Here is a 13,283-nt window from a genome sequence, read left to right as displayed (position 1 = left end):
ACTCGTTTCAGGTTTCCAATCTTGTCTTTTCCTCTCGTTTATTTCTTTCAACAGAATTACTCTTACAATACACCATACCGTCAGCTGCCATATTTAACTTTTCCAACGCTTAACCAAAATGTAAACCAAAAGAGAAATAATTATATACACTCACAGTCACACAAAAATTTTTAAATCGGGCCATCAAGAAAATAAACCAGGCCAACCATTAGCAGTTACTGATGACAGGACACATTTTTAGTAGAGCTAATTGGAGTGGAACAAGGAGTACTTTTTTAACTGTCCGATGGTAAAGCAACTCGGTTCAGTTTTCGTTAGTAATCTCTATGTGCCCGTCAACATCAGTGAACTGGTCTACTACACTGTAGCACACAGCTGTAATTCTCACTGGATCACCATTGAAACTGATAAGTATCTCAATGGCATTTTCATAAACCTCTGGGAACCAGTGACTAAAGTAAGGTGGGATTTTCAAGTCTTGAACAATATGTCTTCAGAGTTGGACTATTTCAAGTCTACATACCTGAAATCAACGCAAACTGTTCTTTTCTATTTTTGTCCGCAATGTCACCATGTTATTCGGGAAATACCATTTAGCATTACCAACTGGAGGTACAGGAAGTTTTCCAAAAAGTTACGAATCGACATAATACCCTGATACAAGTCACAATATAGCACACAGATTTTCTTGTTACATGCCCAATAATACCATTCCAGTCCAGGGATCTCGGGGGGGACAAGGGTGCTCACCAGAAAAAAAATTTGAACCATTAAAGGATAAAGGAGAAAAAAAACAAAGAAATGAAAATCACCAATTAATTTGCTTGAAAAACTCAAATTTGACCCCTCCGGTCCACCATTTATCATTTTAGCTTACGAAAGCTCTGCCCCCTGGAAAACAGTGGCCCCCCCATGTTCCAGGGACTGTTCGACCCATAAATGACTTTTTATCCAAATTTTAAAAATTAACCAAATACACATACACAACATTCTGTCATTTTCCCATGTTACAAGTTAACAAAATTCATTCAATAATTCATCCCATGTCTGTTTTTTTTTCTTCTTCTTTTTCTCTTCATTATATTTCCAATTTAAGTGTGTGGAATTGAACTTTTAACCACAAGTTATTCTAATCAAACATTGAAAAATGAACAGAAACAGTGACATCATATTTTTTTCTCCCCTGGAAATCAGCAAAAATTTAAAACCTCTGACTGCTGTCCATTTTTCAAAAATAATCATGCCATTTTCTGGCAGATGTTCTCAACTCAAAGCCTTACATGTATCTTTATTTGAACATAAACACTATGCTTTCTCATGAGAGAAACGACTGGTAAATAAAGAAAGGGAATATTACTTTTGAGCCATCCGAGACTTGACAACCCTCCGAATTTAACAACTGGTTAAAACTGCCCAGAGATCTTAGCAAGGTTCATTCAGCAAGTCAATCAAACATGCAACATCTTGAGCCAATATACAGCTCAGGTTGGAAACTGCAAAGTTCTGATCGGTATATGAACTGGAACACTATTCAACGACGTCACTGCAATAGCGCACATGTTCTTGTGCCAACATTAAAATGCACTGCAATTTCATAAACACTGGAAATTCTTAACACCAGCTTCACATTCTCCACTTCAATGCAACACTAACCCCACCCATACTTTGTCTTATTCTCTATTTACATCTGTTGGTTTCAGCTCAGTCATTAAGTTCTGCATACTTTTAGCCATCTGGACAATAAGCACTTGAAAATGTAAAAATGCAAAAACAAAATTGGCCAAAAGCTTATTAGCGGGCAGAAAGTAATGTAGTTTAATAAGTAACATGGTTTTTTGCCGTTTCATTTTAAGAAAATAAATTTTGCCTTTTAAATCTTTTGTTCTGACGGCAACACCACACTAAAAGATAGTGTACCAATTTCATAACAAGACAGCTGAATCATTTGTGGGAAAAAATGGATGCCGAGATTAAGACAGTGACACGTCATCACCTCCGTGTTTTGGTGTCCAAAACCTGTTTTCAGTGCAAATGATCAACAACTGAAGACGATATCCACTGAAGACCTCTTTAAAGGGGCTGCATGCCCTGCATTTTGCAACACAGAATCCTAGTACACTCACACTCATTAAAAAACCAAAATTAAGCAAACAAAAACTCAACCGTACCGTTAATGAGCGCAAAGACAGACAGCAATGCTATAATGGCCTCATTTTTGGGTAAAAGAACTGACATGCTTGCCAGACAAACTGCAAAAACCAACGTAATGTATTTTAATATTTCTGTGAAAAAATAAGTGTGAAAGTATACGTTACTTATGTGTCTGACACAAGCCAAATTCACGAGCTTTTCCACAGAGGCTATAATAAGTATTGATCAGATCTTTTTAGAAATTGGTAGCCGGACTATAGCACAGTAATACCTCTGGTTGGTAGCCCACTTCATTTTTGCTTACCAAACAAAACCGTTCTATTTACGTGTGCCTGCTTTTGTAACAATACATGTAACACACACATACATATGTTATCTGCACTCCTCTAACATGTATGGGTGTACATTAACATGTAAGTTGGCTATGGTTCAAAGCTTTTATCACAGACTTTTCTCCCTTTCATTCCAAACAAATGTGGAATGGATAAACAAAAAGATTTCACGTTAAGTTACGACGTCCTCCACCTTTTTCTGTGTTTAAATTCCGTGCCTACATAAAAACATCACGTGGGTATACATGTACTTGTGCAATATTTGGTTTAAGTTTCATAAAATGGACTATACTCCCAACTCTTTAGTGACTGGGTTTTTTTTTTAAAGTTGTGCACACCGGTAGGGTTTAAGGTGGCGATTCTAAAGGGTATGTCTTGCAGTGGCATTGCCCCTCCCCCTTTCTCGAGACAAGTAGCTTGCTTAAATAAAAAAAATTGGGCGTCAGTTTTGGTAGAAAACAATTTCTCTTGTAGCACCAACCCCCCCCCACGCAAGACCTGGAAATGCCACTGGTTCGCCGTACTGACACATTTCACTGCACACTCTGATGCGGGGAGGAGCCAGACTATCTTGCTTCAGTGAGCTAGTTTGGTATTTGAACAGAGCATGCCCACGTTTGAAGTACTTTCGAGGTTATTCAAGGATCAGCAATATGCCCGTGCGAGATCAGCAACATCAGCACTGCCACACGCCCCCCTCGCACGCATGCGTTGTTCTCAAGTGGACTTGCCTTTTCCCCCAATTACCAAACTTGGCTCATTTGCTGGTCTGGCCTCACTTTGAAAATCAAAATAAAGGCGGCTCAACTGATAATTCATAAGTTGGAACTACCTATCGGATCACAAAGATGGTAACCGTAATCCGTTATTTGCATCTACAGCATTATTTTAACACATTACGATTTTAGACAAGTTTTTCACAAGGACTGCCTCGCTTTCAATGCAAGATGGCCAACTCTAGAATAAGGCTAATAACGGTGTATGGTGGCAGTAATGGTGGCACATTAGCTGTACAAACACAAGAACGTTTACACACACATACTGTTTGGACCTTCACGTAGGAATGTCTGCAGACATCTTAGGAGGGGTCTGAAAATCTTACAATTAATGAGAGAACGGACTCCATTACTTCTTGCAGGAAAAATACAATTCTTGCAATACGGGTATGTCACACTACCACGCCTCCAAGAGATTGCAATGTGTTGGCTGATCACAATACCCAATGCGTGTTTGGAAAGAGTCAACAGATTTTGCGCATTGTGATTAGCCAACACGTTGTAAACTCGTAGAGGCGCCCTATTGTGAATCTCTCATATTGGTTGCAACTATGAAGGGCCAAGTACAAAGTAATCCACTGACTGGTAATACAAACAATTCACTTCTGGAAATAGTCGACACTTTTTAATACAAGCGTGAAACGCGTAATTTTTCTCTTTGAAAATATATAAATATGTACAATTTTATTTAATTTTTTTGTCTCATTTTTACCTAGGTACCATCAAATGCATGTTATTTTGGTGCCACATTTACTTTGGTTTCACAAATAAATGTTTTGTAATTTTACAACTGAGCCCTGGTGCTTTCATTTCTTAAATTCTTTAAAACAAGGTGATTTCAGATTTAACTTCCAATTACATTTGGCTGGAATCAATAACGTTCTGATTCTCTTAAAAAAATAAATTCTGGGGAATTCCAAACATGGCAGATTTGTGAATGGCCAAAGGTGTCGACTGAAAGGGTAGCATTAGTCTTGATTCAAGCCTCATTTCTCGAGCTCTTGCTCCTGATGCTGCATACCACAGTTCACATCAGATACACAGGATGTTGAAAGTGTGGTTCAACAATGGCTCGTGATTTCCAGAATTCCAGTCTCATGACAGTGGACACGTTGGCCTCTTCTCTTTCCTTGAATGCAGGACAACCGATGATATTTCTTTTTTGTGAGTGTCATTTCACAAAAAACTCCCCATTGTTGGTCACGCCACCTGCTCCAAATACATGAACTAACTGCAAAGGGACTGGAGTACACTGGGAATCTACACCAAACTGCAGTCTGGAATAAAGACTACATCATAATCCAGATATTTTCTGGTAGGTGGCTCACCACCTAATCCTAGAGACACTGTACTCACAAGATTGCGCCATATTATGTCTCATTCCAGTGCCATACACAAAAATGCCAAATTCAGACTTGCCCCTGACAGCATAGTACTCATCCTAGAATGAAATATGTGTCAATTACATATTTCTTTTTGACGGAAAAAAAAATGCAATGCCATGCTCTTTTGTGCCTTTTGGACACTCATATTCACAGTTGTGAGTTCAAAGACATTAGGGCTAATAATAATAACACTAGGAAGTACGAGTTAACGTACATGTGGTTCTCTCTCCATGGAAGATTCTGAACTGTGAAAGCAGCACTCTGCAACTACACTCACATGTGAGTGACAACCTGCCATTTAAACCAGCCAACAGAGTTATTTTGGCACTGGCTGAGGGTTCACAGATCCGAAACCCAATGCTCACAAGACAGCTAGCTGACAAACTGGATCAGGCGGGCTAGTCAGAAGACTGGCTCCTGCCTCCACATTTCTTTAATACTGGGACTGCAAACTACCAACGACTCCTGTAAACGTTTTATACCTATCCAACTCGACGCTTGTAAAAGTTAGTATCTGATCCTAATTTAACTATGCACACTCCCTCGGCAAAGAAAAAAACAATTTGAAACTGCATTTCCATTGCTTTAAACTCAAAATAATCTACCCACTAATCACCAGTTAAGGACAAGCATCTGTCTCATAAACGTTCCATGATTGGGTGGAGTATCCACCACCCAAACTGGAATTCACTTCTTTCCCAAGTGCCCACTTGTTTCCTCTTGCCACGCTGGAACACAGCAGCTGTACTTAAAGTTCACAAGCACAACATTAATTTCAAAGCTCCACAACACCACTAGTACCCAGGAACTTTCTGCTACAATTCTCTAGAGTTGCCTACACGAAGTAATTTCATCTTGCACTGCACACACCCAACACCTCTCACTACAAGAGACAAATTTTTCTCCACAGCAAACTGCACCTTGATGTCTCCTGGAAAGCTGTGACATACATGTCAATCAGTGTTAACCACTTGCCGCCGGGGATTCCCGTTTCGGGCACCAAGTCTTTATACGAGTGGCCTGGGTCTCGGAAATTGGACAAGAGGAACTGGGCCTTGTAACAAAAGACCATTCTCGGAACAGCCTTGTTGATTAGCCACACAGCACTGCTGCACGCTAATCTGGCCCCTATTGAAAAGAGGTCAGCAGTGCACTGTGCTAGGTTCGTGAACAAAAGAAAGTTATACAACACCGCACAATGTGGCTCTTTTTACAAGGCTGCAGGCCTGGCTGAAATACTCGGGGCGTCAATAGATTTTGTCTGTCAGACTGAAGTGGCCACTAGACAATAATTCATGTGGGTGCAAACGTCCATTAACTGAAATGATGAATTTTTGAAGAATTTGAAAAATCTGAAAGTCTTGAAAAAGTCCCCATTATGTGCACTGCATTTTTCAAAACCCCATCAGCAAGTGGTTAACTGTATCAGGTTCAAGTTGTACAAGTACATATTTTCTATGATCATCCCTAAACATGTACGTGTAAGCAAGAGACAAAAAAACAACTTGCAAGAGCTAGAACAAAATGCAAGTTTTGTGCGCCTAGATAATTTATTTTGTGTGAAATTTTTCATTAGTATTAAACTAGACGGAATCTTCAAAATCAGTAGATTTTTGCTTCGAAAACTAGTTTTTGTTTGATAGAAAAATGCACTGGACTAAAGTCTTAAATTTTCAAGGTATTCAACAATCAGTTAATGCCTCAGCAGTAGCAAGACAGGTGCACAGACCAACATGATAATTTCAACTACTTCTGAAAAATATATATGTGAGTCCTCTATGTCAAAGTAATGCCAAAGTTCAACTCCGACAATACTGCCCCAATAAAGACAGACATGTATAGTGCCTTTAGTCACTACAGATTTCGATAATGAAGTGTTAAAGTGCACTTCGAAGCAAATGACTACGATCCTTGTTCTCCAAGAAAACGTAGAACAAAAATCTGGTTTTCACTGGTGATCAAATATCAACTTCCAATTAATATCAGAGAAAAGTTATACAAGAACAAGTGGTTTCAGACACAAATGCAAACCAATACAACAAAAGACAACGCAATTAATGATGCAAGGAGAGACAGCAGAAACATCGACTTTCATACATCGACGATTGTCATAGGAAATTCAAACTGAAAAAAAAGAAGTGCTTTTTCCTAAATTTTCAAGTGGCTCTTTGGAATAACGTAGGGCCAAATGATGAAGAGACCAAGATGACTCAATCCAGTTGGAGCCATCTTAATTTGCATTTTTGCACAACCGACACTATGTCTGCGAGTGCGCGGGACAGCACCGTCCACACTGCGAGAAAAAAGCTTGGCATCATTAGACTTATGAAGTTGGCAAAGGAAAGAATTCACACAGTAATCGTGTGCTTATTCCTTACTCTTGCAAGCACCGCTTATTTTCAAGTTTTGCTATTACAAATGTTGCAACAGCTACTTCAAGAGACTTGTTTTCAGAAAGTGAGTTGGTTTTTGGATGTTTTGTGAGTTACACGGGCAAGTGTGGTGCCACCTACTGCGAAGTGGCTCCCTCAGACATCACCGCCTCCTCCTTGCTTTCCTCTGCCTCTTCCTCCTCGATGGACAAGGTCAGTGACCTCGGGGTGAGAGTGGGCGAGTCCTGGTTGCGCTCCCGCATCATGTGCATGGCCACTGTGTGCCACTGGTTCCCTGCCGGGTTGTAGCACTCCAGCGTGCCCAGGAAGTGCTTCCCGTTGAAGCCGCCCACCGCGTACAGCAGGCCGTCGATCACTGTCGCACCGGCGTTGACGCGGGCCTCCGACATGCTGGCCACGTTGGTCCACTCGGCTGTGTCCGGGTCAAAGCACTCAACCGTGTTCAGCACAGACTGACCATCGCTGCCCCCAAGTGCAAAGATCTTGCCTAAAGGGAGATAATTAAATTTGGCAACAGTTCATTTGAATAGCCTGTGAATTGGCTTAAAACCGATTGACTTGTGATGGACTTACAGGGACTTGCAACGGACTCAAATACAACACTGCCACAAGCAAACCTGGTCAGCCACTATGAAAGCCTGCCATTCGGGCTACATCTGGAGCTATTCTGGCGCCCTCTTTCAACCCCTAACTCACCATTGTAAGTGCAGACAGCAGCGCCTCTTCTACTGGTGCTGAGGGGCGTGGTCAGGCCCCATGTGTTGCTCTTGGGGTCGTACACCTCCACCGAATTGTGGCAATTCCAATTACTGGACCCGCCCACCGCAAAGATCTTACCATTTAAGGAACACACGCCCACCTGTGCTCTTCCTGCAAGGCGAGAGAGATTAAGACGTGATTAAGTCACTGGGTACAACCAGCAATTCTACAAATAAATTTCATCTTATTCTACAGATGAAACAGTACCGAGTTACAGCAAACTCCGAACTGAAATTTAAACACCACAGCTCTGAACTCAACTTACTTTGGTTCATTTTGCTGATTGATATCCAGACATTTGTGTCAGGGTGGTAGACATCGCAAGAACGGAGACCGACGTTGCCACTTGATCCACCGACCACATACAATCTGCCATCCAGAACAGCAGCACCTGCATTAACAGATGACAACTTCAGTCAGCAACACTTCACAACTTAGCCATCGTCTGGTCAGCAAACCAGCTAGTGCTGGCTACTCCTGGCCAACAACTGACCAACAGCTGCACTCTCTCCTAGTCAGCAGCAAGCAATGTATTCATATGATATGGCAATACTTAGCAAAACTCAGCACTATTGCCAGGCTAGCAGCCAATTTGCACTACCTACCACAGGCCAGGAACTGGCCAACAGTTGGTCAGCTGTCAGGAGCAAGCCTTAACTCTGGCCAAAGGCCTAAAATTAACCCCAAGATGTCAGCCATCCTTGGAAAGCCACTAGCAGGCAGCAGACCAACGAGCTGGCGAACATCTTCCAAGTCTGCCATATTGTTGGCTCAGCAGCTCCATGACACAGAACCCTGAATTTGTCTCCTTAGACACTGTGGCTGACCATGGCCAGTTGGTAGCTATCAGTCAATCACGGGCAGCAAATACGGTGGCTAGTATTCACCGACAAACTTCCAAAAAGCAATTTTTACAAGTTCTCTCACCTGAATTCGGTCTTTCCTGGGGCATGTCTGCCACCCAAGACCACTCGTCCGTCTCAGGGTCATACACCTCGCATGTTCGGAGATCCATGTGGCCATCCGAACCGCCGGCCGCGTAGAGCTTGCGGCCAATGACGCCAAACTCAAATCGGGCCCGCTGGGTCTGCATGGGGGCGATCTTGTCCATGGTGTTGGTGTGGGGGTCGTACATCTCCACTGACTGGTGACATTCGTCCCGGTTGAAGCCGCCTGGTTGGTTTACGTCAGAAGATGAGACCGCAAGTTAATAGCAGGTTGTGAAATTCTTGTGTAAAATGCACAGATCCCCTACCTGCGCCCACATTTAACAGCTGACCTGCTCTGCAAAAACAAGGGCTTAAAACTGGAAATGAAATCTCATGACTGAAAGAACATCTCAAACTTCTGTGGTCGTGGTTCCAATAGTCTGTACAAGGAGACAAGGACAAGGCTTACGGACAAGGACCACATCAGAAAATACAAGAGGAAATGAGGCTGGATACTAAATACTTTGAAACTCCATCATTCCAAATCTTGAAGTTGTGTCAAGGGGGTCATCTTTACTGACCCGCTGAGAAGCTAATATTGCCTAGAAATTTTGCCTTACTGAGAAGAATTTAGCGGGTAACCAGTTACAAGCAACATACACTGTAGTGACATTTTGCCTGGTAAGCTGTTGTTGGTTCATTGGTTCATTCAGATGCTTCATGACATCATGATCAGGGCACTGAACTTCTATTCTAGAACCAAACAATTGAAAGACATTTACAACCTTGACTGGCTCAAAGGATGAAACTTTAAGCAGAAGTGGCATTCTGAAAGATTCAGCTTTAGCCCAGTACCAAATTCTGTATGGAATCTTACAATTTGGGCCTCAAACTGGACCAAGAGAGGGTGCTATTTTCTCAGCAATGGAGGTTTCTTTGGTCGAAGTGAACTTCACTGGTTCACGAACAACTAGGAAATGCACACATTATGGTCGCTTCACCACCGACAAATTGAAAACTAAAGACCAACATAGCTCTTTTCAACCGATAACTGGGGTCAAAATTAATGGTGGTCCGCTGGCCCGGGGCCACCGAAATATTCATCGGGCCACTGCATTCTCCAAAACGATGGCCCAGCTGGACAGTGGTCATTTGAGGAGCATTGCCATGTTTTCAAACTTTCATCACTTTTCACGACTCCTGAATCAAATCATCAGCTCAGCGCTTACGAGTTCACGACCCGAGTGGTGATTTGTTGGCCGGTACCATTTTCTAACAATGCTACTTTAACGTTATCTCTCATGGACAACAATTTAACCTCTGCAGGTCGTGTCGCGTCAAGTCCGCATCGGGCTGATCATCAAGTGTGAGCAAAACAACCTCGACAACAGATCAAGTTCTGGGAATTAACTTGTACAAATCTTCCTTTGACTTTTTTTTTAATGTGCAGCTGCAGAATTGCATGTGTGTACGGTGAATCGTATAACACTATTTTGACCGGGATGCGTGGACTGGTGGCTACGTTATCATCATGTCTTCTTTGGCACTGGCATGGCACAATGGGAACCAGTGAAGCCTTGCTTCTATGAATCAAGCAATATTGCATGTGTGTTTTCACCACTGTGATAGCGAAATGCAAAGGGAACTTGTGAAAGTAATGCAACTTTCTTTCCAAACGTTGCAAATGTAAGCAGGCAAACAAACAATACAAGCTTTTAGATATGACAAAATTGTTGAGAGGTGTTTTGTGAAGACAGGAGTTTCTTCGTTTTTTAAAAATTTTTAAATGTTTTTCAAATTTACCGATATAAATTTTACGGTAGCGCCAAAAATTTAGGATCAGTCGCATAGCTAGAAGCAGAACTAGTATTTTGGCCTCAAAAGTATATTTCAATCCAGCCAGGCTAGACAATCAGCTATTTGGTATAGAAGTTCGACTGAAGCCAACGAACATGTGTGGTTGATTTCAGTACATGTACTCAACCTGGGCCACCAAATTTTTGCGAGGGCCAGTGCGATGCACTTCCCACTGGGCCACCAAGAGATTGAAGTTAATTTTGACCCCTGCGATAAGGGGTGCTTCTGCTCGAAACATGGGCAAGACCATATAGTCAGCGGTCTCTCCCAGAATAAAACTCACCCGCTGCGACTAGTTTCCCGTCCAACTTGGCCACCCCGACTGCACACCTGGGCTGTTCTAAAGTAGCCAGGGAGGGGTGTATCCCCTCACTCTCGATGGAGAAAGACCTCTTGGGAGTGGGGCTGCTGACCTTGGGGCTGCTTGGCTTCTCATACAGCATGATGACAAAGAGGCTACCACCAAGGATGGTAATGGCGATGTAGCGATTGGCTGTGGATGAAACAAATTACCAGCTGATGCTATGCTGAATATTCAATAACTGAATATTTGCATACATGTACTTACATTTGAAAAGGAACAGTTCCAGTGATTTCACTGGGACTAACGAAAATAAATCGCCAGGAAGGGCATGGACCACTGTCCTGAAACGTGGTGATTTAGGTGACCACACAAACGTGCATGTTTTATTTCTTCTCTGAAGTGAGGCACTACTTAGTCCTGACCTCCCATTTCTGTTGATGCGACAATCTTCCACTTCTCGATCCGCGACCGGGCCTTGGTCAGGTCCTCCGGTGACAGCACTAGCCTCCGGGCGGGGCCATTGGGGTTGTTGTTGTTGTTGCCACCGTTCCTGTTGTTGCTGCTATTGGGCCCGTCACCGTTGCTCACGCCGTTGGTGACTTTGGCCGGAGAGATGAGCGGGCAGCGCTTGGCGTCCAGCTTGTAGTTCTTGATCAGGTCCGGCTCAATCTCACCAAACTCCTCCACGTCCTTCAAAGTGTTGTTTTCCGATAGGAGCAGAGTCTGGGGCTGAGAGAGGGGGGGAATAAAACTTGATATGCATACTAAGGACTGGTTCATACTCGCAACGTTTGCACACACGCAGCGTGTAATGTGAACGAAATGTGACGTTCACACTTTCGTCGTTTCTCAAGTCTCGGCTGTGTGTGCGTATCCGACAAAAGTTAAAATATTTTGATTTTTCCGAATACGCATACATTTCGTGCATATGCACAATCCATTACTTTCACAAACTGCAAGCAAGGGCGCCCGTTTTCATTACGCACTGCGCTTTCCTTCAAAAACTGCAGACACCTCAAAATAGACCTTGGTGCTGTGTACACAGTGAATACGCAGTGAGTTACTAACCAGCCTTAAAAGCTCACTATTAAACACATTATTAAACAACCTTTCACCAGGCATACTAGGAGCTGTCATAAAACATTTCATGAGCTGCCATGTAGAATCGGCAAAACTCTGTTGCTAACAAAGAGAATATTGATTACACTTGTAGTAATGAAATTACTGTTATCATCATAGATCTCTGGTTGTAAACAAGTTTCCTGACATCCAAGTCATATGTCTACTGCACAACTTGTCAGTCACTTTCATCTTGATTTGGACAGAAAAGTTGAATGATCATATAATGTTTAATGTCCAACATCCAACCACTATTTCACTGTTCTATAAAGCTCGCAGCTTGAGAGCTTACAGCAATGTCAGCATTTGCCAAAGTCAATGGGCATCAAGTGTACCAATTTAGACAAGTCTCAAATACCACCAGCTCAGCCTGTTTTGTGGATCATGGTATTGCTATCTGGAGACAAGGCGCTATGCAGAAATTATTCTCCTCGATGAGAAACAAATGGTTGCTTGACATTGATGGAAGAATTTGTCTACAGCTAATGGGGGCAAATCCAATATAAATCACCGTCCACCCCCAACTAACCTCCTGCTGAAGATCTTCCAGTTGCTTGCCGCATTTGATAGTTCGGCGAATCCAGTCCAGGGCCGTCTCAAACAGCTGTCGGTCACTCATTTTGGATACGAACTTGGTGGCCACGACCTCAATCTACATGACAATGTCACATGAAGTACAGCATTTTATGAAACAAGCATGCGAGCAAAAACTGAAGTTAAAATAGATAAAAATCAATAATTCTAAGAGCAGGGGACACTATAAGGAACACCAGATTTCAATATAAGAGGGGCTGGAAACAGGTATTCTATTGTCACTTGTTTACTGCAAAATACACCAGAAAGTCTTTTCGATAATTACCTCATTGTTCATGGACTTCATGTGAATAAAACCAATTCAAAACCAATAAAAAAAATTTTAAAAATACATTAGGAATCACATGGAAAATACTGTTTAGTAATCCTCATCAGTTTGGAATGCTCCAATTTCAACATATTTTTATTCACTGTGGGGGATTCGTTCCATTATTATAAAGAAAACACCTGAGTGCGAAATGAGGGAAAAACATGGATATGAACAAGTCAGGGGTGTGGACAACCCACCGAGAAAAAAACATGAGATCCCACGATTGTGGCATTATGGTTTGATGAGCAAACTGCCATTATTTAATGATAAGATATTGAAATACATACAGCAAACAATCTTCCATTAAATTCAACACTAATGATACCAATATCGACTGATCAAGAGGGGATGAATGCATATGAAAAGGGTATGCA

At 42.2% G+C, this 13,283-nt stretch overlaps 1 protein-coding gene across 2 annotated transcripts in view; it reads right to left on the bottom strand.

The window, feature by feature from the left end:
* Nucleotides 1-5: 5 nt before the first annotated feature.
* ivns1abp (influenza virus NS1A binding protein) overlaps nucleotides 6-13,283 on the bottom strand; it is a 37,652-nt gene continuing 24,374 nt past the window's right edge. For both annotated transcript variants that reach the window (XM_087143545.1, XM_087143546.1), the window contains 7 exons: nucleotides 12,535-12,657; nucleotides 11,309-11,615; nucleotides 10,866-11,075; nucleotides 8,724-8,969; nucleotides 8,062-8,187; nucleotides 7,734-7,907; nucleotides 6-7,524 (listed from right to left, as the gene is read on the bottom strand). In XM_087143545.1, coding sequence (XP_086999671.1) covers nucleotides 7,154-7,524; nucleotides 7,734-7,907; nucleotides 8,062-8,187; nucleotides 8,724-8,969; nucleotides 10,866-11,075; nucleotides 11,309-11,615; nucleotides 12,535-12,657 — 1,557 coding nt within the window. In that variant the 3' untranslated portion in view covers nucleotides 6-7,153. The remainder of the gene's footprint in view (nucleotides 7,525-7,733; nucleotides 7,908-8,061; nucleotides 8,188-8,723; nucleotides 8,970-10,865; nucleotides 11,076-11,308; nucleotides 11,616-12,534; nucleotides 12,658-13,283) is intronic.

This window comes from Acanthaster planci, linkage group LG11 (genome assembly GCF_054643075.1).
Source record: "Acanthaster planci isolate LZ-2023a linkage group LG11, COTS_SCS, whole genome shotgun sequence".
Classification (NCBI taxonomy): Eukaryota; Metazoa; Echinodermata; class Asteroidea; order Valvatida; family Acanthasteridae; genus Acanthaster; species Acanthaster planci.
This window is presented reverse-complemented; position numbering and strand designations above follow the sequence as displayed.